Source organism: Cyclopterus lumpus, chromosome 10, assembly GCF_009769545.1.
Source record: "Cyclopterus lumpus isolate fCycLum1 chromosome 10, fCycLum1.pri, whole genome shotgun sequence".
NCBI lineage: Eukaryota > Metazoa > Chordata > Actinopteri > Perciformes > Cyclopteridae > Cyclopterus > Cyclopterus lumpus.
In genome coordinates this window covers 18,895,447-18,920,920 of record NC_046975.1, presented here as the reverse complement: position 1 = coordinate 18,920,920, position 25,474 = coordinate 18,895,447, and the positions used below count along the sequence as shown (strand labels likewise).

Sequence of the window (25,474 nt, the reverse complement as noted above, 5' to 3'; positions counted from 1 at the left end):
CCTAGTCTGCTAGAGAACAAAGAAATTATATAGAAATTGTAATTATATTAGCTCTAATTTGAAAAGGGTTACTGTGGCCCTGAATAACTAATGAACATTGTTCAGTCTAACAATAATGTACCTTTTACTCCACTAGTATTAGACCGTTAATTAGCCACTTGAAAACAAGAATTTGCACACAAAACGTAAGGGTACAGCAAAGTTTTATTAAATCATATCAATCCTCTGGAGGACAAAAGTCTCACGGCACCACACAAACTGAACAATAACAATCCTAATAACAATGTATCTTATTTACGTCAATGAGGGAAGACTAAATAGTACGATTCTTGCTTAATATCATGCTTTCGCGTGATAAAAACTAGTCAAACTATCTGAATGACGTGGTTATGTACGGTAGCGTGGCCGAGCGGTCTAAGGCGCTGGATTAAGGCTCCAGTCTCCTCGGAGGCGTGGGTTCGAATCCCACCGCTGCCATCACAAGTACTACCTTTTTTACCTACTACGCTCAAATATCTGGAGTGTGTTTCCATTGAAGACGTGTTATGCGTAATACAAACTGTAGCGGACCCCAACCGGACAATGGTGAAGGGTACTGATGTTTCCAGAGACCTTTATTCATGTTCAACCATGAGCCTTATATTGACAAACATAAATGTATCATTTTCTCGTTCACAATCAATCTCCAGAAATCACTCGGGAACATATAACACATAAATGAAATCTTACGAGTGGAACAAAAATAATTAGAGGACATTCATCTATACATGTGGACATTATTAATCACAACAATTTATCTTAAAAGGCAGACATAAAGGCTGAAATGTATCATTAACATAACCTTACCGGGTGGCAATTTAGCCATTCCCATTTCAGCTAACATTAGCACCTTATTACATTCAACTACACTTTTACAGGTTCATTAAGATAAAGCCACTAAACATAAAGTCAAAGTACAATAAAACACAAGTACCTTGTTCCCGTTCCAGCTAGGTGCTTAGACGTTCATAAAGTAACTATTGTACTGCAGATAAATACCTTATGAACACCTTTTCATTTAGTATACACCGTCAATTAACGTACTTTTAATGCGAAGTCAAGTTACGAGAGTTGTATATACTTCCGGTGTCACCGGAAAGGCTTCAAAATAAAGGACTCGAAACATTAGTTGTGAGCGTCTGGAACAGGGGTGGTCGGTCCGTGTACGTTTATATCGTTTTTTCCGACCAGTGTTAGAACAGAACAGGTTAGATGTTGAATAAGTATGACAGTAACAGCAATGATGATATATTAATAAGGGTAAAAACGGGAAGCACAGGTAAGAATAAACCAACTGTCTCTTTATTCTTTAATTGTTATTATCTATTGCCTTGTGACCAACACATGCTCACTCTTCCATGTAGGAATGTTCTGTATCAATAACCCAGATCAAAGACACAGGTAAATATAACTAAACGTATGTTTAAATACACTTATACTGCCATCTACTGGTATAAATGGTAAACACCTTTACTCTGCTAAAAACTTTGTAAAAAAAAAACCGCTATGCTTTTCCGTTTTTTAAATAAACCTTATTTGAGTTTGATTCGCTCGTATTTTCGTTTTTGGTTTCAACTAGAAAATATTTGTTTCCACTAAACTATAAAACGTACACGGGCCGTGTTTCTAAGCTTTTATTTTGGTAACAAATGCCCTCGCTTTTAAAGATGTTCCGGTTTAATGGAACCGGTGGTTTTTTTTACACCCGATGGACCTCTTCCGGGTCAAACTTGCTTCGAACTTCACAAAAACCACAACAGAAGCCTGGCGCGTTAAAGTCGGATATATTAACCTTCGTGCTGTCGGTACTGACTCATTTTAGCTAACCGAATCCGAGCTAACCGTCGGCTACATTCAGACATGGAGGGTTTACCACCCGGAGACCCGCAGTTGGTCTCAATGATCGTCAGTCATTTAAAAACACAGGGTCTCTTCGACCAGTTCAGGAGGGACTGCCTGGCAGACGTCGACACGAAGGTAATTATTTCATGTTATTCATAATTGAGGTAAATTAGAACCCAGAGAGGTGGACGTCTTGTTCGACCTCTCGTAAACAAAATGGATTTCTGTTATTGGGGTTTTTACGTCAGACTGATCTAATTTTGACACAAACAAAAGGCAACGGCTGGAAAAGGACAATCTGAGTTTGGTTGCTTATAGTATTTCAATGTTTGTCATTTTGCAGCTGACTCAAGTTTGCTGTCCCAACAACACAGATGCTAAACTTAAACTTACTTTCATCCTACAATACCATTTATTAAATTAAACCATCTTAAGAAGATGAGCTCACCACGTATACTCAGATTATATTTACTAAACATGAGGTAGATAGTAATAATGCTGTGATAATATTTTACTTCTTCCAGCCAGCTTACTTGAACTTGAAACAAAGAGTGGACAACTTTGTCTCAAATCACCTCTCTAACCACACATGGAGCCCTCATTTGAACAAGAACCAGCTGAGAAACAACATCAGGCAACTCGTGCTGCAGTAAGTGAGAATAATAGTCTGGCATTGGAAATTGTTTTATACCATTTCAAGAATTTAAGTATTTTTCCTTTTTTATGTGACGTTTTCCAACAAATTTGACGTACAAGCAACTCAAAGTTAAATCTGTTCCTCTTAGATCTGGGATGCTGGAGCAAGGGGTGGACAGGATCGTGGCCCAAGTGGTGGATCCCAAAGTCAACCACCTCTTCAGGCCACAGGTGGAGCGGGTGGTCCGTGAATTTCTGTCACCTGGTAGCTGCTCCGAGGAGCCGCCGCTGCCACCGCCTATAATGGAGACCAAACCAGATGTCAGCATTCCTGAGCCGGGTACAACGCTCTTGATTTCTTTATCAGCCATGATTTTTCTCCTAAATATTCAAATAAACAGAGTCTGGCTTAAACTTACCTTGGTAATGTTAAATTTGTACAGCCTCGTCGTCCGCTCCGGCTACCACTTCGGCCAGCGACGCCATGTCCATCCTGGACACCATAACCTCTCTCAACCAGGAGGCCAGCGTCAGGGCCAGCTCAGATAGAGGGCGTAGAGGCCAAGACGAGCCCATGCAACTGGTGGAGGACGGCGAGCAGGACATGAGCCTTGACGAGGAAGGAGACGACTACCTTGACGTGAGGACACTCGAGGATGCAGAGGAGCTGGCGGCAGAGGTCCAGACGTTCGAAGTGAAGACGGAGGACTCTCAGGAGCACGTGGATCTGGGGAAGGAGGGGTTAATAGAGGAGGTGAAGATGGAAGAGGTCGAGATGGGAGCTCAGGAGCAGACAGAGGAGGAGAGAGAGAGAGCTGCCGGCAAAACAACAGGAAAACCCACAGAAGAGAAGCAGGAGGACGATCTGCTGAAATCTGCGAGTCAGGCCAAGCAGAAAGCCAGAGAGAGGATAAAGGAAGGTGAGCTGCTGGACCGGCACCCTGTATGTGCTTTAGGAGTAATATTGATACTATGGTTTATAAGCTTTTTTTTCTCATGGTAGACATGGATATAAAGACGCAGGAATGATTATCGACATAATCAAATTTCAGGATTTGCTTTAATGTTATTGTACGTTTGATATCAGTGGACAGTTTTAAGCAAGTCATGGGAAATTGTGCTGAGCATATTCAGGATTTTTAGATTTGTTAGAGGAACAAGTCAATGATTAAGCTTAAAACATAACTGGCAGATGAAAAGATAACGAAAATGTGTTCATGGATTTTGACCTCATCCAGGTAGATTTTGGATGCTTCAAATATTGGTAAACATACCATTAGAAAGGATTATATCGAAATATATATTTATTTGATCCACTGTTTAAAAAATGTTTTTTCCTGAGAAGCAATCTATCTGGGTTATTCCAACAATATATAAATTCCTGATGTGTCTGCTCCGCAGAATACTTTTTGGAGGACTCTGACCTGGACGGCCTGAGTGACATCACGGTGAGCTCCGTCCACACCAGCGACCTGTCGTCATTCGAGGAACAAAGTGAAGACGACGAGCTGCCGTCTGATTCTTCTGAAGAGGGGGAACTTCAATCGGATGGTCTCAACCTTTTCAAACTTATTTTTTTTAACGGTTTACTGTATCATTTAAATGTGAAATATGGTCTCTATTTATTACCACAGATAAGTAACTCTTTTAGATTATGACACTTTCCTGTGTTTTTTTCCCCTCACCAGATCAAGATGAGGGAGCAGAACAGAAACAAGGCAGTGGAGAAGCAGAAGAGGAGCGTAAACCTCGCCGCAAGGCTTATGTTCATAAGCCCTTCCTCTACTCGCGTTACTATAGTGACTCGGATGATGAAATCACTGTGGAAGAACGTCGAAGAAGTGCGGTGAGTTGTTTTAATGTTAACATTAAAGGTACAGCATTAGCAGAGCTTTACTTCTATTTATACTACTATTCTACTTGGCAAACAAGTCGATCACAAACTTTAAAAATCCTCAGATTTTTGTTTTTAATTATTGGCTTTTGTCATTGCTGTCTCTGTCTGTGTTCTCATAGGCGAAGGACAAGGAGGAAAGGCTGCTCAAGAGACAGCAGAACAGAGAGCGAATGGAAGAGAAGCGTAAACAGAAGGCAGCGCAGGCTGAAGAACAAGGTATTTTCTGTCTGCCGTGCGTGAGCTGCCTGCTGTCACCTGCTTTCATGGTTGTGGGCTTCAGGGTTTCTTTTCACCCGCTGTTTTCTTGTCTCTTCCATTTCGGGTGGAGACGCACAGATTTTGTACAAATCCATACAAAATCTGTAAATTTTTGAGGTCCAGTTAGTTTAGACACACTGGCTGCATGTTCTCATTGTTCCCATCTTTAAAATGTCTTCAAAAGAGCCTTGTTCACTCTTAACTGTCAAGTCGTCTACCGGGTTCTGTTTCCTACACAGATCAGAAAAAACAAAAGGGAGGCGATTTTGCCGGGCTGGACGGCCCCAGAGCCAAAGAGGCTCGCAAAGAAAGAAAGGTTCTGGAGAAGAAAATGGCTCTCAATAGGAAGAGGAAGTTAGACTCAAGGTAGGTAATCAACGGCTGCCATGCAAACTCATCCAGCTGCTGCTTAACAAAACAACCAAAATGTTTTGCTATACAAAAGTCTATAAATGTAAAATGTCTTCATCAATGTCAACCTTCAGGAAAGAGGGAGATGTTTCAAGCAAAAAGAGAGGCGATACAGAAGGATCCAAGAAAGCGGTACGTAAACGCCATCATGGATACAACTGACTTCATAGGTAACGGGGTTTGTTCTTTTATTGGTGAGTTGTAACAAGCATTTTTTTTGTGTTTTGTCGTTTTACAATTAGGAAGTGAAATCTACAGCCTCAAAGGCCCCACAACCGCAATTGTTTAAAAATCTGTCAGAATCTACATCGTCTGATGAAAGGCACAGAAGGGTGAGCGGCAGCCTCTCAGAAGACTCCAGTGACACCAAAAAGCTCTCTGACAAAGGCCGAACTCACTCCTTCATCTTGGAGTTGGAGCAGGGATCCCAAGAAGCTCTCAAACAGCGCTCAGTTGGGAAATTTGATAGGCTGTCCCGTAAAGAACTTCACTTTAAAGAACGCAAAGAGAAAGAATGCAGCTTATCAGATGAACGCGCCAAACTCAAACAAAAGCAGGAGAAGAAATCCGAACATCAGGCAGATGAATCTCAGCAGAAGGAAGGTGCTGCTGCTAAAGTGACCTCTGAAGAGAAAGGTGAGAAGAAACTTAAGATTAAAAGTGAGAAGAAAATGACTGCAACCCCAAGAGAAGGAAAGTCGTCTTTGTCGGAAGGCGTTGCAGACGAGGGTCCAAGAGATGCTACTGTCAAGAAGTCAAAAGCTCCGACTGTGGAGACTGTCAAAGCAGAGAAGGACAAAAGTAGAGAAAAGGAGAAAGATAAGGATAAGAGCAAGGAAAAGGCCAAAGGAGAGAAGAAAATTGATTTCAAGCAGCTGCTGCGTCCTGATTCTGCCTGCTCTTCTGAGGATCGGTCTGACATGGAGCCCGGGTTCGACAGCAGCAAGAAGAAAGATAAACACTCCAAGGAAGTCCTGAAAAGGTCAAAGAGTCACACTGAGGAAAGGCCAGGAGACAAACCCAAATCTAAAACCGATAATAAAGACAGCGAGAAGGAAAAGACTAAAGCAGATCAGGACAGCCAGAAATCAAACAAGGCCAGCTCTGAAATTGACAAAGATCCAAAAAGGGCAAAGCCAACCGATAAAGTAAGAATCGTGGAAAAATCAAAATCAAAATCAAAAGAGGAAACGAAGACTCTATTAGCGAAGACGGATAATAAAGTTCAGAGTTCAGAAGTCAAGAGCACAGGAGGCACTCCCATCAGCAAACCTGAGAAGAAGAAAGAGGGAAATGCAAAGGAACAGCGGAAAGGCTCAGAGGAACCTCTCCAGGAGAAATCGGAAGTTAAGAGTGGAAAGAAAAAAACTGAAAAGAAGGATAAAGCCCCAGAAAAGAAAGATGATGGCCAAGAAGAGACGAAAACACCCCGAGAAGACAAACTGGAAAAGTCCGATAAATCTTCAAAGTCTTCAGTTTCCTCGCTGGATGGAGAGGAGCAGCCGAAGAAACGCTCTCTTCTCCAAGACACGAGCACAGACTCCGACCCCGTCACCATCGCCACCTCGTTCTCGGACGATACTTGTGACGCACTGAGCGACATCACCCCCGAGCCACCGGAAGGCGAAACCGAGTCGCAGCTGAGCGACGCGCCGGCTGAGGCCGACTCTCTGCTGGCTCTCGTGGACGCTTGCACCTCAGCAGAGGCGAGACTCGCGCCTGAGAGCAGTCGGGAGGACGCGATGCCCGAGATGACTCTGCAGGACGCAGATATGAAGATGAAAGAGGCAGCTCTGACTCTGCTCTCCATGGATCCTAACAGTACAGTGTCCGCCGCCTTAATTTGCCACGATACCAGGAAAGATCAAGAGGGGAATCCGACTGCCCCACTGCAAACCACTAAAACCACTGCAGCTGAACCAGGAGAGCCTCCTATGGATGTGCAAACCGCTGCTGAACCAGAACCAGGAGAGCCTCCTATGGATGTGCAAACAGCTGCTGAACCAGAACCAGGAGAGCCTCCTATGGATGTGCAAACCGCTGCTGAACCAGAACCAGGAGAGCCTCCTATGGATGTGCAAACAGCTGCTGAAGCTGAACCAGAACCAGGAGAGCCTCCTGTGGATCTGCAAACCGCTGCTGAAGCTGAACCAGAACCAGGAGAGCCTCTTATGGATGTGCAAACAGCTGCTGAAGCTGAACCAGAACCAGGAGAGCCTCCTGTGGATGTGCAAACCGCTGCTGAAGCTGAACCAGGAGAGCCTCCTGTGGATCTGCAAACCGCTGCTGAAGCTGAACCAGAACCAGGAGAGCCTCCTGTGGATGTGCAAACAGCTGCTGAAGCTGAACTAGAACCAGGAGAGCCTCCTATGGATGTGCAAACAGCTGCTGAAGCTGAACCAGAACCAGGAGAGCCTCCTATGGATGTGCAAACAGCTGCTGAAGCTGAACCAGAACCAGGAGAGCCTCCTATGGATGTGCAAACAGCTGCTGAAGCGGAGTTTACAGCCTCTGAGCCGTCACAACAAACTGTGGACGAAAAACCAAACGCTACAGGTAAAATACACAAAACGGTGATGGTGAAATGTGTGTATTAACATGTTTTGAATGTTTCCCTTCAGTATAAATGTGTCTCCCTTACAGATGTGTCTGAAAATGCAGAGACAGAAATGGATGTGGCAACGGCTGAAGTATCTCTTGCTCCACAGGTAAATAATAAATGCACGTCACATTCGTCAAATTAAATTGCCTTTGTCCTGTTTACGGATGAAGACATCCTTCCTTTGGCTCTTATTTCACCTTGTTGGACTATTTCACGAGTCCCTTTGTGTTTATTTTGAATCACAAATATGTAATTCTTGGACATGTAGTAACTTCTAAAGTGTTAATGTGCTGTGAAAAAACATTCTTCTGGTCTTCTACATAGGAGGATGACACCACCTCAACTGACTGTCAGGCTCTTTTAAATGACGGTGAAGCCAAATGTGCAGAAATTGCTCTTGAAGCACAGCCGGATGGAAACACGGCACCGACAGCAGAATCGGGCAAAGAAGGTAACATTTTCTTTTCTCCTGTTCACATTCGGGAAAAGAAATGCTGAAAGATATATTTTTATTGACCAGGCATCGTCTGTGCGTCAACACTTTTTACTTTCTATAATATTTCAGCTGGTGGTGCTGTTGTGTCTGAAGCAGAAGAGCTCAGAGGAACCACCGATAAAAGCACAATTGCAGTTGCTTCTGAAACCACTGAACAAGCCTCAGAAATGAGCACTAAACAAGGTGAGGGCTTGACATTATAAAAACTATTTAAAAAAAAAAAAGAACAATATGAGTTTTCTTTGACTGTTAACTTAGCGTCTTGTCGCTACTTTAGAGCAAACTGAGCCAAATGTTACGGACACAAAGACGAGCCCAAAGGTGAGCTACCGTTCATGATTTCTACGTTTTATAATTCTTTTTTGTATATTTCCATGCCATACTAAACTTCAAAGTCTCTTTGAAAATAGGCAGAGGAAGTGGTAGCTGAGGACAACCAGGCCAAGACGGACGTAGATGATAGTAAATATTTCCTCTCATCTAACTTAGATTAAACACTTCTTACTACTGGAAGTGCACAGGCAATATCTTGTAACCCTACTTCTTCTTTTCACCACTAGGTGAAGCTGAGAGCAAGAACTCGGAGGAAGAAAATGTTGCAACGGACAAGATTGATCCACAAACTGTAAGTGTTCAACCTCAGTCCTGCTCACTTGTGTAACAATAGCACCGAGCATTTCTCTATGATCTATATCTCCTGTCTGCCAACTGAATATATGTATTATCTTTTTTTAATTTTTTTTATGTATCTTGTAAATTATGTTCAGATGGAACACAATGTCCTTCCGAAGACTGAGGAGATCAGAGAAAGTGGATCCGAGAGTCAGTCCAAACTGGTCAAACAAATCAGTGAGTTGTGACTTTTCCTCCTGCTGCTAACGTAAAATTAAGATATTTACACGCTGTCCTCTCAAGAAACTGAAACTGGGATTGAATTATTTTCACGTTATGTTTTTTTCTTATTCCTGCACTGTAGACGTCGGCCTTTTTGCAGTTGACTTCAGTCATTGATACTTGTTTGTGTTGCTCAGGTAATGTCTCCAGTGCAGACAGTCAGGAGGATGAGAAGGGATCCAACCTGTCAGAAAAGGTAACGCCAAACACTATGTTTGAAATTCATCTCGTACATATTTCAATAGATGTAGCTGTTGATGCACCCATTTTTGTGATGTAGGAAGAGAAGATGGAGGGAAGAGGAAGACGGAAACAAAAGTTATCCACTCAGAAAGTTGAAGCAGTAAACGAATCTGGTGAGATTTTTCATTCCATTATTTCAAGATTCAGAGATTAACTTGATTTGTCAAAGTCTGGGAACATTTTTAAAACAATTATTAATCAGTTAGCTGACGACATCAGGTCACAAAATACCAATTTTATAATCCAGTTAGTAAATAACATATTAACCATTTGTGGTTTAAATGATTCCACCAAAGAGCTCCCCTCCTACAGCTTATTATATTTTTCATTTTATGGAATAATGTGTTTTATGTTTCTGTAACCGATCAGGTGATGAGGGGGATGAAAGGGAAAGTAAAGCGCAACCGTCTGCTGAGGTAAATACAGCCTTTGTTCATAAGATAATAATATAAAATGTGTGCTCTGTGTTTTCTTGTCAATTCCATTTCGCAGTTTTTTATATGACATCTCTACCTATTGATTTGCTGATGTACTTTTCTCACCTTCAGGAAACGGATCAGGAGAAGTGTGTGCAGGTCAGAACACCACGCAGGGGTCGATCATCTCAACCCACGGAGGAGGCAGAGACGGACCGACCCAAAGAACCTGAGAAATTAGAGGAAACTTCCAGCAGCTTGGGAAGACGCTCGGAAGCTACTGCGAAAGAGGCCACTGCTGGTAAAAGAGCCCACACGGATGTTGTAAAGTCTGATGAAGAGATTGATGAATATTTAGGCCTGAATGAATGTTTTATTATTCAGGAATAGTTTACTTTTCATCCCAGTTGTTGACATAGAGTTGAGAATGTTTACAATAGAAATGATCAAGACTGCAATTCATTTTACCAAATACTTTACTCAATTCTGGTTTTCTTTTTTGGATCGCTGACGATGACGGAAAATAATTGTTCCCTGCTCTTAATTTAGCTTTGATGATTATTATGACCTTCTTCCTCTGTTTGAGAACGTTGATGCAAAAAATGTTATCTAGAAATAATTTAGCTTTATTGTACTTTTATAATGAACAAGTTGTCCCTCTGAGTTACTCTGCAGCTACTCTGTGCTGTCTTGACTCTGTTTTCTATGATGTTGCTATTATTATAATATTTTTTTTACCTCAGATAATCAGAAGGATGAGAATCAGGACAAGGAGAGTCAAGGAGTCCGTCTTCCATCTCCTGTTCCAGAAGGCACTGAAGCTGCAGGAGGCTCTGACTCCAAAGAGACCACTGACACACGTAGGTTTATTTAGAATTCCTTCTTGTTTTGAGTTTCCTGTGTCTTTAAATGGCTTAAAGAACTGTGCACACTATACATGGTGAATAACATTAGGAAGAGGTGTGGCTACTTGTCTGCATGCCTTACAAACTCAAAGACTAAGAGCCAAACCTCAATCATCATCACTGTTAACGGATTAAAAATTAGTATGAATTTAGTTATTTGGCAATGAGAGTTGACACAAGGGAAGCCTGGCAGCTATGAGTTCAACTTCACAAGATTTCTTTAGGCGGTCGCTGTTTGTCAATTATAAAAAACAAGAAGAAGCAATTTGATATGATATCTCTATTCCAGGTAAACCAGCAATGAAGAGGAAGAGATCAGAGGAAATGGAGGAGCCTGTGGAGGAGCCTGTGGAGGTGAGATTTATTGTCATTGTGGATTAAAACATCCTGGTCTGCAATTCCGCCATCTAAATGTAGATTCACTTCTCTTAAGATGTGTCTTGATGTTTATTAAAATACAATATATAATTCCACAGGCTCAAGAGGAGCTAAAGAAGGACAACAGTCAACAGGAACAAAGTGTGGAACAAGCTGACAGGGGTGGTGAGAAAGAACACACACAATTATTAATTTATAAAATAAATTAGTTTAATCCTGACACTGCTGTTTGGCAAGTACATAGGTGATATGTTGGTGAAAGACAAAACTGTTTCTCATATCCGTTTGGTAATTTGTTTAAAATATATTCATTTATATATAAATAATAAATAAATAAGTGAAGTGTTTCGGGGTATCATGCAACCTTTTATCATCTTGCCCACAGATAAAAAGGCAGAAGAAAGCGAGCAAAATGATGATGATGATGATGATGAGGAGGATGAGGATGATGATGGTGAGAAAGAGGAGGAAGAAAAAGGAACTGCAACCAGAGCGACCACACGGGCAGCATCTCGCCTGGAGGCCGAAAGGTAATTCCACAGCTCATGGACACAAATGAACAACAATGAATCTAATATAAATGTACTAATAAGTGGAAATATCATCACTTCAATATCAGGCTGCAATATTCTTACAGACTCATAAGTTGATTGTTTATTTGTTGTCTACTGTTGTTGCTTGTTATGTCTGATGTCCTATGTTGCACCACCCACCACGCTAAGTTCCTTGTAGGTGTAAACCTACTTGGCTATTAAAAGTTTCTGATTCTGATTCTGATTTAAACTTAACTGGGACTTCAAGTACAGCAAGTAATTAATCAGACCAATTCCATCTTAAAAATGTGGTTGATGACAAAACCCAATGTATAACACAACTATATATAGTGTTACAGTTTTCTACAGAGTCACAGTTCTGAGACGCCGTCGTCCTGTGAGGTGATGAATGAGACTTTTGTTTGTTTTAGTGCTGAATGTTTGCACTCCGAAGCACCCGGCAGGCATCGTCAGTGTCACATCCCATTAAATTAAAGCGGGGGGACTATTTAGCACTACGGCAACTGTTGTTCTACATTTGTTTTTACTCCTCAGAAACAGGCCAAGTAAACCATCCACCCGGGCAAGTCGACAGAACGGTAAAGAGGAGACCGCAGCTGGCACACGGTGAGTTTGTCTCACTGAGGTTCAGCAGAACGAACAAGCTTGAAGGGGAAACGGCCCAAAACTGGCCGCCTGGTCGCTGCTCTGTGAAAGACAACATTTTTGCCAAAAGCTTTCCCGGAATGGCCGGCCAGCAGACTTAATGCACCCCGTTCTCGCTGTGTCAGAATCTCTGCAGCAAGTATTTTTTTATAGATATTGAGTGTGGGCACTCTTTGGGTTAACATGAAAGGAATCCCGGGCTCCATTACTAAATAAAGCCTGTGTGGTCGTAGCGTTCACCAGAGTCCTTCGCAAGACTTTTGAGCCTTTTTAAAAAAAATGGAAGCAACACGCTTCGTTAGATATAATGGAAACCGACTTTTCAAAATGGGTTTAAAAGGGTTGAACTTCCAGTTTATGTAAAATCTCCCCGTCACATCAACAACATCCAATTCCTATATCTTTAAGGGAAGAGACTTGATGATTAATTTGTATTACGACAGTAAACTTATAGTCTCCTAGGAGATTTTTCTCATACATTTTATATATATATTTTGTTTTTGAATTTGGGTCTTTTTAAAAAAGTGTTCTCATGCCCCCTTCTTTCTATGTAAGGGGAATGTGGACACACCGAGTTCACGTGCACGTTGTAAAGGAGTACTTGTTATTGCAACACTTTTCACGGGCTACTCTTGAATTAACAAAGACCGGGTTTTACAGCACCTAAATATGACACTTTAGTCAAACGAGCTGACACTTGTTCCTTGTTTCCCTCCCGCAGCGGGACGAGGGGCCAGGCAGCAGCGGCGGCGAAGGGGGGCCGTAAACGGGAGGCCAGCCCCCCTGCGGTGCGAACACGGGGTGGACAGAAATCAGAGGAGCCCCCTTCCAAGAGAGCCAAACGCTAAAACCTCAGACAGCATTGGACTGATTCGCCGCAGCAGCGTTTTCCCTGCACACCATATTCAAGTCAGTTTTTGTTAGCGGGGGTGTCAAAGAGCGTCGGCAGTCGGTCGGCGCGTAAAGCCGCTTCGGCTTCATTTACTGTAGATATTGAAAAGCTCTGGAAAGTATTATGCTCTCCCTCCTCTGATGGTCGAGTGTAAACCTGAGGATCCGTGGAGGAATCCTTCTACTGCACTACGCCCATATGGTTTGGATCAGACTTCATCATTCCTCTGCTTATTGAGTAATGCCCGGTGAATCATAGTATTTCAGCCCAATCAAAGGCCTAACGTGCAGCCAAGTCGTGCTTTAAGATAAAGAGGGTGAACTGAAATTAGAGGCCAGAGTGTGTCTTTGTTCCAAATCCAAACACTTGTACATAGAAATCACTGTGAAACATCTTCGCTTTCATTGTGAATAATATTTTTCAATATTCATTCTGTGAATGAAAGGAGTTTTCCTCCCACTTTTTTTAAGTTTGTGTTTTTATACGTAACATTTAAAAGGTATGGGAAGTTTTTTTTTATTATTATTTTTTAATAACGGCAGTATACGTCACGTTTCTCTATAAACTGAATTTTCTTCATAACATATTTGTAACAACACGCACTGCAGACAAAAGAACTGTTTGAGGTCATTTAGTTATTTCTACTGTTTTTAGAGTTAACTGTTTATCAATCCAATTGTGTTTTAGATATCTCGCCTACCTGTCAATGTAAAGACATGTTTTTCATAAATCTAAAAATACTGAATATTGCGTCCTTTAGTCATTGTTTTAAGCAACTTCAGGTTTTCAAAAATACATTTTTAAAAAGGAAATAATGGGAGACCAACTTGCTGTCATTTGCTTCTGTGACGTCTCACTTTTACATGTTTAGACTGCTGGTAAAGCCATGGACCAATGGTGAAAACAGAAAACTAAACGGTGTATTTTCTTCAGATGGTGCAAAGCAGTTTTTAAACTGTGTTGCGTCTGTTTTTCAAAACTCTAGAAATCTGAAATATTTGTTTATGAAAAGATAAAATAGTGCTCAGGGTAGAGTATCCAGATTGGAAGTATTTCACCCTTATTATGTCTTGAACGTTATCTCCTCTGTGTTTCCTAAATGGATGTGCTGTCTGTGAATGTGTAAATAGCCAAAGACATTAACCAATTGCCTCTGAGCGCAGAAGAGGAGAGGACATTCCTTCTTGCTAATGGGGGATAAAACTGACAAACTCGGAATGAAATATTCCACCATCATTAACACATTAGTAGGCTTTAATCGCTGCACCTGAATTTACGGGATCCAGAAAGCGCAGAGAGGAGTTACGGAGAGAGGGAGGTTCTCTGGGTGAGGGTTTGGGGCCCATTCCTGTGGATTGCTAAATTTGACTCCTTAAAGGTGTACCTCTCCCAGGTATTTCCTGGAGCCTTAAAATATTAGCTCTCATTTAAAGGCTTGGATCGGCTTTCATTTAGCCACCAGGTCTGGCAGACAAACAGCGCTCCTTTCACTCACTTGAGACGTCATTTTATTATACGTCGTTTGCATTGTAATCAAAAATGATTTTTGGATTTGCCAAGCAGGTTTCTGCTGCTGAGAATCAGCAGTTTGAGGCACATTAGACAGATTTATAGGCAGCATGTTTTATGTATGAGATGGAGAAAATGCCTTCAGCTCAGCAGAGACCTCACACAGCAAGAATTTAGAAAGGTGGAGAAAGCAGCACCACAGGCTAAGTATCTAAATATATTGAATTAACGGCTGCTGACCGACACATTTACTGACCCGCTTTTAGGTGCTTTGAATCTATAATATAGTATTTTCACACGTACTGTAAGAAAAGAAGTGTCTGCTCTCAACCACAACCAAGTCAAACGTTTACTTGTTTTTCCAACGTCGTCTTCATCAGGATGGTGTCTAAAGTCATTTCTAGTTTCGTTAAATACAGTCCATCGATCAGTTATGTTACTTATTGAGCAACTATACAGCAGTTTTACAATAAGAACATTAAACAAAAGATTCAACCTCTGACTCACTGACTAATGGTTAAGATGAAACCCTGTATTGGGCGTTATTTATATGTTGTCCCATACTAGCCTATGTTGTATTTAGTCAAAGCTATTTTGAAAAGATGATGGTCATGTTATTTTGTAAACTTACTATTGATGGAGATCTATAAGTCACATGCCTGATCATCAGACTGGTGTGTAATGTATACATGCATGCAGAAGTCCTGTATTAGTATCAGAAAATACTAGTATTAGTATCAGAATATACTCAAAGTACCAAAAGTAAAAGTCTTATGCAGAGTGGTGTGTATTATATTATTGGATTTATAGTACAGTGTGGGTCTCTTCCTAATGGGTGGTACAGGTCATGTGGATTCTGGCAGGACAAACTGCACCGGCCTCACTTCAGAAAAAAACTGACTATGTTACAAGACACCAACAACATAAGCTGCCTCGAACCTCCTCACTTTCTGCAGTTTATCCGGCGGAGAGCTGTGGAGAGATGGTGGTTTTCACACAGCTGTCAAAGGGAATCGAGGTAACTGCTGAGGGGATCCTCGCCGGCTGCAGGGATCAGGGGGCTCACTCACTCCTGCTGCTGCCTCGCTGCACTGGGAGTGGTCTTTCCTCTACTGGGGATTCGGCCAGCACTGAACATAATGCTCCCCCATTCAGCCGCTCCTCTCTCAAGACATAAAAGTTAACAGGTGTTTAACGTCAGAAGTGTTTCGTGCGAGAGTCATAGAAATAGCCAGCGACAGGCGGCAGGGAGGGGCGATGGCTTCGTTTTTGTTCTTTTTTTTTTGTTCTTTTCTCCTTTTTTTCTTTTGCAGTATTGAAATAGTTCCGCAGTTGAGTTGAGATTTGGATCGACTGATCTGAGGCTGCAGCAAGTGCACACAAGAGTGCAGGATTATTTCTAACATGCATGTTTACTTGCCAACATTTTGGGGTCCAATTAAGTAGTTGCAGTGTGTCACTATTGTGGGAAGTCAACCAGCATCTTATGTCTGGTCTCGCGTAAGTAAGAATGTCCTTCACCTGGATTCTTGGTTTTTATAATGCGCAAAGTACATTTTATAGTAATTTAAAGTGTTCGCTACAACATGCAACTTAAAATGTTCGCAACAACAAACGATATTTATAATTAAAAAGCGCCAATCAACGTTGGAGGAAAAAAACACATCCTTAGATAGGATTTGACAAAGTATAAAGCTGCTACTATTAGTCGATGGACAGTAAATTAATTGGAAAATGTTCTGGTAATTAACATTTGTTTTAATGTTTCTAACGTCATAAATGTGAGGATTGGATTATTTTCTCTGTCATATATATATATTAAGGTGAATATCTGTGGCTTTTAGATTAACAGTCACAATAATAACTAATGATATAAGAAGAACATCAACACTGTCTCCAGATTGCTAAACTCTGATTAGTGCAAAATGTGTATTAATCCACAGCTGAAAACCGTCACAACGAATTCACTATTTACTTCTGTTCGAGTAACACGTGATAAAAACTACAGTGCCAAAAGAATCCATAGACTGATAGATAACAGCCCTAATTCAGTACTCTAAACCGTATACACCTGTCGGAGAGCTAAATCTGTTATCTGCAAATATCTAAAATGCAGAGCTGGACTTCTGCAGCTGCAGTCTGTGACACCCACTCCACCCAGAGCAAAGGCCCATAAATATGTCAACTCCTATGTTCAAAAAGGGATATTTAACGTGAGACATGAAACCCCTGAAAGCAGGCCGCTGCTTTTTGAAGGACGTCTTTATTTAGGCGTGAGTGGATGAGAAAAGGAGCCGGTCACAGAGACCTGAGCAGGCACCCGAGGCCTCTTCAGGACCTGAGAAGCCTTTCATGATGTGCTTGAGCTGCATGCATTATCTGCTGCGTGCCAGAGGCGTCTGGAAGCTCGTCTGTCAGCACGGCGCAGCCGAAAAATAACCTATAAATCACGTCTGCACTATCTACACACATTAATTGGACTGTAGCAGCGGGCTATCCCCCCACTTCTGCTCCTGTGTCTGCAGCAATGCAGCCTTTGCTGAGATGTTTTGAAACGCTTCCAGGAGACGCAGGAACGTCTCCCCGCTCGTCTCTTGCTTCAATTTACTGTATTAAGTGTTCTGTCCCAAGGGCTCTTCCATTTAGTGCTCCATCGCATGCGAGGGTCATTTTTCTTTAGGAGACAGGGTTCAATTGTAACTTAGGCAACTAAAAGCATACTTAAAGCTGGCAGTAACCCCCCCTCCTCTGGTTCCTTCCACTTTCCAATGTTGAGGTTGATTAAGGGTGCTATCATGGTAGATTTGATATTTGGTGAGAAATCTAGAGGGCATTTTTGGAGCATTTACTGCAAATGACTCTTGGCAGTGCCCTCTCATGTATTGCTCCATCTGAACACAATTTGGCAGCTATTCTCACATGAGAGGAGGAGGGAGGGGGGGGGGGGGGGGGGGGGTAGGGGGTTGTATGGCATGCTGTGAGCCTCCTTCTTCATACCAGCACGCAAGAAGAAGAAAAAAAAAATTCAAGACCTGTCATGAACACACCCAGGAGAGAGGAGGGGAAACAGAGACGTTACCACGGCGATTGGCCTGTTGCTTGATCAGGCGTGATTTTTTAAAAACAGATTACAGTTACAACAAGTAGCAGGAAAAAGAGGAGCTGGTGGCGGCGGTGGGTGGAGGAGCAAACGTAATAGTCTAATACGCCATTAAAGTTTATTTCTTTACGGAAAAGGTGGTGGGATTTTCACCCCGGTGTTAAACTGGAGGAGACAAAGAGTCTGGGGATAGAAAAAACAGTAGAGAATATACCTTTTTTCCCGGCAGGGCTATTATGAAGTGATCGTCTCATCTTTCAATGGCGGCAGCTTCTTGTCCTGCCAGCAGAGGGCGACGTCTTGCCCATCAACACCAAACCAGTTCCAGCTTTATGCCAACTGTAAACACACGCACACGCACACACACACACACACACACACACACACACACACACACACACACACACACACACACACACACACACATAAACACACGCACAACTGTTTATATAAACAGCTAAATGTCTTTTTCATCTCGATTTTTACCTTTTTTTGGTTTACCCAATATCGGTGCAGAAACAATGAATTGATTATTCCTCAAGAATGTTCATAATTAAATGTATTATTTAGGTCATTTCTCGAGCAAAAAAATATAAATCCACAGGTTCCTCCAACTACACAAATATGAAGATTTCCTGCTTTTCCCCGTTTTATGTTATTGTAAATTGAATTTATGGGTTTTGGACTAAACATTTGAGGACCCCACCTTGGGGATCTGGAATCTTGTAATGACCATTTGTTCTTCTATTTTCTAAAAATACTAAAGACTAAATGAGAATTAATTTGTTTTAAATGGAAAAAAAGAAAATAATCCTTACCTGCAGCTTTACGGTTTATGCATCATTCCTTTATTTATTGTATATCGTTAAATCTTTGCCAAATATGATTTGACATTCAAAAAATCTAATCAAGTTACAAGACTAGACATCCAGGATCACTGCAATAAAATGACCATTTAATACTTTTAAAAGCACTACTAATCCATAAATTATAATACAAATGCATGTCCAGAATGCAATTAATGAAAGTCTCTGATCAAAGTACTCAAAGTTTCAATACTTAAGATTTAAAATTTGTGTTTGACTGAAAACAAAAGGAATTGTGCCGAGATTTAAGCTGTCTGGAGTCCTTTTGTTGTTACGTGAGCTTCAAGTTCTCAGAAGTGTGTAAAGTTCCATTTTTAAGTGAGAAAAACTGTAATAGAGCTTTTTTTCTGGTAATGTCGCCCCTGACACGCAAATATATCCTCAGTGGGCTGTAAGCTCAGTCACCATTGTGTTACCTCCTTCATAATATATTGTGACTTAACACACGTTTATTTTAATGAACATCTCACATAGAAATTTAAAAAAGAAGAAGTTTATAAAATGTAAAGCATCTTTATAGAACTGTGTATTATGAAGTAGTTTAAATTAGCTCCACCTCAACTTGTAAGTACTGCTTACAATATATTGTAATATAATACACAAACTGTAATATTACTGAATAATATCATAATACACTGACAGGGGACATTCTGGTTTATGAGTACTTTTGATACATTTAGCTGTTTGTTTTTTACGTCTACTTAAAGCATTTTGAATGCATAACTTGTACTATAATAGAGTATTTTAACTGTGTACTTTGACTTAAGTTATTGATCATGATACTGCACAGGAATTGGCTTTTTGTTACTGTCATCCCCTTTAAATGGCAAAGATAACATGCTGACATGAAACATGCCACAAAATGTTACATTAATTACAGAATTAAATCTCAGGACATGAGAAATATTGGGTGCAAGTTACTTACAAGTTATTTTCTTTAGAGGTATTATAGCAATAGTTTCCTCATATGCTTTTGAAGCTTATTCAAATAAATAAATATGTAAATAAAGTTACTCAGATGATCACTTTCACTGTACTATTAAGTGTGAATCGCATCAAACCAGCGGTGTATCTGTTTTAAATGCCCCTGCAGTTGTCTGAATGAAAACCAAGCTGCTGTTTACATTTCCTGCCACTTACAGCTACTTACTGCTTATTACTCTTCCTCGCAGTGTGGTTACCAAAACACAGAGTAACCCGTGGAGCTCTGCTGGACATCACATTGATAGGCGCACACTGACTCACTTTGTTGGAGAATTGGCAGGCAGATGTATTTATTTTCCATTTTTTCTCTCAGGGTAAAGCGACCGTGTACGGGTCAGTGAGGTTGGTTTTAGGACAAAAGACAACAGTAAGAGTAATGCATGCAAAGGAGACAGAGAGAGAGAGAAGAAAAAAAAAAAACTTCTACACGAGAATTTAAAAACAATTTGATGTACCACTTGTGTATTGGCCTTGGGAGGAATGAGATTCTAAAGCGTGTGTGAAAATATCCAGACATGTCAGAGGTTTGTGCTTTTCCTTTTTCCTATTGTGTTTTCACTGTGTGGTGATCCAACGCTTTCATCCTCGAGGTCCTATCCAGCCCTGAAACAATGCCACATGATTTCATTACATTTCTTTCCACTGAGCAGGACCATACAGTTAAACCCAGTGTTTAAGTTGATTAAAATAAGTTACAAAAAAATTCAATTTAAAAAAAGAAGCAGCTGTCTTTGTTGGAGTAAAGCATTTCAAGAATGTTCCAATACCTAATAATATTATTAAGAGTGAAGTTCACTGGGTTTTGACCCCAAAGAAAGATGTCAAAAAGTCAAGAAGAACAGGTATTTTCACTGGCCACTAGATGGTATAATATATGCACGCAACGGGTTTGCGTGGTGACAGCAGCACTGAAGTTGGATTAATATGATATGAGATTTATAGACATAATTAGAATGATAAAGATTATTTTTCTTAAGTTGAAGACGACAAATATCTTAATGAGCTTAATAATGTGTGCACCACTTGTTTTTTGGGGCATAAATGTTCCAAATAACTTAACATAAGTCATTCATCATTTATTTTACGGGTCAATGTTTAAAACACACGATCATTGAATTCGCCTTTTCTAAAACTTTTACCAGCAACCGCCACATGAAGTAGGCCCCAAGCGAAGGAATAATGACAACGCTTCAGAGATTAATATATATATATATATATATATATATATATATATATATATATATATATATATATATATATATATATATATAAAGTCATTTGTCATTTAGGTTGAAAGTCAAAGTCGTCTGTCTCAAAATCAGCTGTTACGCGCCCAGTGTGTTGGTCACAGGCGGGTCACGTGCAGAAAATACAACACGTCTCAAGAGACTAATGCAAATGAAACTGAGCCAAAACAAAAAATATTACCATTATCATCTTTCTTTAGTTTTCGATTTTTATACTGTTTTCTTATTAGCTGTAACGTTTTATTAAACACAAACATCCCAACAGGTTAACAGTAGTAATATTATTATAGTTATTACTATATATGCTTATTATCATTAGGCGTCCTATCATAATTATAATATTTCAATTATGTTGTAAATGTATTATTTAATGCCTTATTTTATTAAACATCACTTCGATGCAGCACTAAAGCCATCAGGATGATTCATGTATTTTATTTTAGACCTGATCAATTTCACGTCATACTTATTTTAATACATTAAATAATTAATAGTCGGATTAGCTCGGGGTTATTAATTAAAGATGGCCAAATGAAATGAATATGATAAAGCAGGTGGAACAATTCCATAAAACACTATTATAAGGAATAAAACATAAACGTGTATTTGCGTGCCGGATATAATATGAAAGAATGAATCCATCAAAGCCTCCACACATGGAGACCGATTGTAATAACGGCCTGATATCATTTTAATAAAATAGCACCCACGCGCAGTTTGCCAGTAAAAAAAAATCATTTTAACGTTGTTTTCTAAAATATAGTTTTAAGAAGCATTTAAATTGTTAATTGTTGGTTAATGAAAACAGCAGAAACGCTCTGTAGATGGCGACGTCAAAAACGGCAGAGGTCACGATCCGGATCTGCAGCGACAGATGTTTGTCCACTTAACTCCCCGAGATGGAGCTGAGTTCTATACAAGATAAGCTAAATAATACTTAATAATGCTCATGGACGTCATTTCTATGACGTTTAGATATATAGTAAAAAGAGGATACACATCGGTTCACTGAAAACAAATAAGCGTTCCCTTTATGCTGCAAAAATGTAATCTGAGCATTAATTCTCATATACAAATCGATTTATATGAAGTCAGATATTCTCATAGTTAAAAGAGAGGATTTCAGTGAAAACCTGTGTTTCACATTTTCCCAGAATTATAAATCTGTGTTTATGGGACAAGCGGACTGGTGTTCAAACGGATTTATAAGTATAGACGGTCACCTGTTATCAAAAATACTGCCCTCGCTTAATGAAACCGTTTCACGAGTCAACAGGAGGGTTGCAGGAAATGCTTGTTTTTTTTTTATTCGTATTTATAGAAAGCGAGAATTTGTGTTGCGCACCGGCTGAGGAGGCCTACCTGGTCATGGCGATCCATGAAGCAGGCCGCCAAGGAAGTGACAAGAAAGAGCACGTCGAGGACGTTTGACACAACAAGAGTAAACTGTTCAAGACCTGACACATCAGTGTCCGACATGTCACTAAGGAAGGAAACACGTCACGACTCCCACCAGACCTGTTTGGATAGTGAAGGGTTAATATACATTAAAAAAAGACATATGCCTCGAATATATTGTCCTGATGCTGCATTCAAGGGATACACGGAAAATGGGAGACCCCGAATTGCAGCTGATTATGTGCTTAAACGCACGAGACGTTGGCCGTTTCTGACGAACTTTAAACATTATCAGCACGTAACATTCGGCACTCCAGCCAAATTAATCGTAAATCATTAATTAAAATATGCAGGACATTTAGTTATCAGCCATGCAGAGATACAGTCTGCCCTTCTGATCTGGAAGGACGTTTGGGTGAAATATGTTGTGTGGTTTCCACCTGCATGTCACTTTAGCCCTCTGTGAAAAACTTCGACCAACATGTAGTTCACTTTTTCCCACCCGGTTGAAAGCAGCATGACGTAGTTTACAGTGGCCAATCGTGAAACGGCTTTCTTCCTCTACGGGCCAATAGGAGGCCACGAGGAGTGCCTGTCAGTCACAGGTGAGGGTGCATGGTAAAAGTAAAATTGGGTGAAAAGGGCCGGAGACTGGAGCGAGCCCGGGCTGATGGCAGAGCTATGCGGAGGAGCAGCATCGAGCCTGCGGATGTAGCAGAAACTTTCCACGGCTTCTCCCGCTGGGATGCGACCAGGAATCAACACTGGGGGGAACATATAAGCCACAGCAGTGCTCCACGGAGGGAGTAGCCTAAGATGTGGATGAACTGACACTGACTCCTCTATCCGGGTTAATTACTCAACTTTAAGAGCGAGCAAACTTCGCTTTTTCTTTTTTGAAAATGGCCGTTCGTGGCAACTCGCTGATGCCTTTCTCGATCCAAGCCATCCTAAACAAAAAAGACGACAGCCGACACTCGCCAGATTTGGACATGTGCTTCTCCAAGACGACGTGCTGGAAAATATTTGGGGAGATGAACGGCGGGTCTCGGAGAGATGATGTGGAGGATTGTGAGCCGACGGACCAGAAAAGCTACGACTCGGACTCGGGACTCAGCGACGACAACGACAGCAAGACTCCGGCCGTGTGCAAGTCGGAGAAAGACGGAGACGCTGCGTCGGATGTGCCGGAGGAAAGTTTGCAGGAGGAGACGGACCACGAGTCTGCAGCTGCAGAGAACGCAAAGAGTGACAGTGAGCCCAATAATGCTACGGGTGAGTGGGGCTGAAAGACTAATATGTAATATGTAAAAAAAGAAAAAGAAAACGTGGTTCCCCGATTTGAATAAACGTTATCTCTAAAACATGCCAAGAGCCAAGTGCCTGGTCGAGACTGCAGTTTAGTAATGCTGGTACAGTTTTGCAGAATCATGTGTGCACTGGTTGTGTAGTTGATTGATAGCAGGCCTGTTTGCATAATATATTAAATAGTACAACATCTCTCCTGCACATTTTACGCACGAATGGTTCGAGTTTTACGCACGATTATTAATGGATACTCTGACTCATAAAGCCTGTAATGGTCAATTTAACGTTGGACATAAATTCAAAAAAATACAATAATTGAAGCCTATTTCAAGGAAATAAACTCCCGCTCGTCCCAAATAAAGACTTTCGTTGTGATGCTTAGGCCTGAATGAAAACCCGGATCGGGCATTTGCAACTCATTTCGCAAAACACAGCTTCCAGTAACCTGTGATACATTCATGGCATTCATCCATTCAACTTGATATAACAGAACATTGAAACACACCTTTTTTTAAAAGACTGCACACTCAAACGGATTCAGATGTTTCCATTTGACACATCCCAAAACGCACAGCAATCTAATTGTAAACCAGCACGCGTGATTCCAGCTGTATTTACAAACAAAAGCAGGAATTCACTTGCATGTTGCATCTGCGTGTCTCCCTCTCCCAGACTCCAGCACCCTTGACGAGAAGACTCTGGACCAGCCCAAACAGCGGAAAAAGCGCTCCAGGGCCGCCTTCTCTCACGCGCAGGTCTTCGAGCTGGAGCGTCGCTTCAACCACCAGCGGTACCTGTCCGGCCCGGAGCGGGCGGACCTGGCGGCCTCCCTGAAACTCACAGAGACTCAGGTTAAGATCTGGTTCCAGAACCGCCGGTACAAGACGAAACGCCGCCAGATGGCCGCCGACCTGATGGCGTCGACCCCAGCGGCCAAGAAGGTGGCCGTGAAGGTTTTGGTGCGGGACGACCAGAGACAGTACAGCCCGGGAGAGATCCTGAGGCCCCCGCTGCTCTCCCTGCAGCCGTCCTACTATTACCCTTACGCCTACTGCCTCCCTGCATGGACACTCTCTGCATGTGCGGGGAATCAGTGAGAACTCTGTGACTGTATTTATTCTTTTTTTTTTTTTTGTTTGATTATTTTTTTTCTCCTAGGAAATCAAACTAACTATACTTATTTTCTGACAAGAGGATGAGACCCGAGCGGACTAATCTGCTCATCTTGCCTCATCGTGTTGCTCCACGAGTTCCCCAAACATGTTTTCACATCCTCAAATACTTACAAACGACTCCTTCGTTTATTTAATGCGAGTCTGTCCCGAGGAACCCCGTTCAAGAAGACGTTTATGATTAAGGCTATCAAATCATATGCTGTTGGTGAGCGGGGAGAATGGACCTTCTTTTAAAATGTCACTATGTTAACCTCTGAGGAATGACACAGTAATAACGTTGAAGTATTCCTCTCTTTGTGCGGGAGCCCCTCAAGGACCTCTGAAGCCCCCCCCCCCTCCTCCCCCGGACCTCACTTTGGGAACCAGCGGCCTGAACAGACTGAAAATGTCACCTTATGTTGGTTTATATTTTACATGCGCCTTCCTACCTCTGCAGTGATTGGAAATAGGCATATTCCATTGACTTTTCATATAACTGTCTCTGTTACAGGTTGTGTTTTTTCTTGCTGTGTTTGTAAAGGTAAGATATTTCAGCACTTTTGAGCTATATACGTTACATTACTTCAATGTAAAATGCATTATAGTGTGGGCATGTACAGTGTCGGAATAAGAGGAGGCTGTCTCTTGTGTTATTGGCCTAAAAGTGATCTCGTGGCAGGAAGTAGGCTATAAAACAGACCTACTTCTAATTGAAATGTACATGTGTTATTTGTGTAAAATGACTGTTTTAGATCGGAAAAAAAACATTAAAACTTATCAGGCATTACTTTCATTTGGAT

At 41.2% G+C, this 25,474-nt stretch overlaps 2 protein-coding genes and 1 non-coding gene across 4 annotated transcripts; all 3 read left to right on the top strand.

Moving 5' to 3' along the window:
- Positions 1-395: 395 nt before the first annotated feature.
- trnal-aag lies at positions 396-477 on the top strand. The gene has a single exon. It is a non-coding gene; the product is annotated as a tRNA-Leu (tRNA).
- Positions 478-1,702: 1,225 nt separating this feature from the next.
- bod1l1 (biorientation of chromosomes in cell division 1-like 1) lies at positions 1,703-13,853 on the top strand. 2 transcript variants are annotated; one of them, XM_034543271.1, is made up of 28 exons: positions 1,703-2,016; positions 2,406-2,530; positions 2,667-2,857; positions 2,961-3,437; positions 3,919-4,068; positions 4,206-4,363; positions 4,534-4,630; positions 4,912-5,038; positions 5,158-5,215; positions 5,326-7,006; positions 7,097-7,639; positions 7,727-7,791; positions 8,010-8,136; positions 8,251-8,364; positions 8,459-8,502; positions 8,592-8,643; positions 8,742-8,806; positions 8,949-9,030; positions 9,213-9,271; positions 9,356-9,431; positions 9,688-9,734; positions 9,867-10,035; positions 10,478-10,594; positions 10,929-10,993; positions 11,116-11,182; positions 11,403-11,547; positions 12,106-12,177; positions 12,938-13,853. In XM_034543271.1, exons 1-28 carry the CDS (start codon positions 1,900-1,902, stop codon positions 13,062-13,064), a joined length of 5,217 nt encoding a protein of 1,738 aa, XP_034399162.1. In that variant the 5' UTR covers positions 1,703-1,899; the 3' UTR covers positions 13,065-13,853. The 2 variants fall into 2 exon arrangements, with proteins under 2 accessions (XP_034399162.1, XP_034399161.1); XM_034543270.1 differs by having other exon boundaries at positions 5,326-7,639.
- A 9,033-nt stretch (positions 13,854-22,886) lies between these two features.
- Positions 22,887-24,617, top strand: nkx3-2 (NK3 homeobox 2). The gene is made up of 2 exons (XM_034543808.1): positions 22,887-23,487; positions 24,193-24,617. Exons 1-2 carry the CDS (start codon positions 23,115-23,117, stop codon positions 24,615-24,617), a joined length of 798 nt encoding a protein of 265 aa, XP_034399699.1. The 5' UTR covers positions 22,887-23,114.
- Positions 24,618-25,474: the final 857 nt, after the last annotated feature.

Bases quoted from the DNA above. Each gene is read 5' to 3' on its own strand.
- nkx3-2 (XM_034543808.1), top strand. From the start codon at position 23,115: ATGGCCGTTCGTGGCAACTCGCTGATGCCTTTCTCGATCCAAGCCATC. The intron at 23,488-24,192 runs GTGAGTGGGGCT...TCCCTCTCCCAG, and splicing joins TGAGCCCAATAATGCTACGG to ACTCCAGCACCCTTGACGAG.
- bod1l1 (XM_034543270.1), top strand. From the start codon at position 1,900: ATGGAGGGTTTACCACCCGGAGACCCGCAGTTGGTCTCAATGATCGTC. The intron at 10,994-11,115 runs GTGAGATTTATT...ATAATTCCACAG, and splicing joins CTGTGGAGGAGCCTGTGGAG to GCTCAAGAGGAGCTAAAGAA. The intron at 12,178-12,937 runs GTGAGTTTGTCT...TCCCTCCCGCAG, and splicing joins GAGACCGCAGCTGGCACACG to CGGGACGAGGGGCCAGGCAG.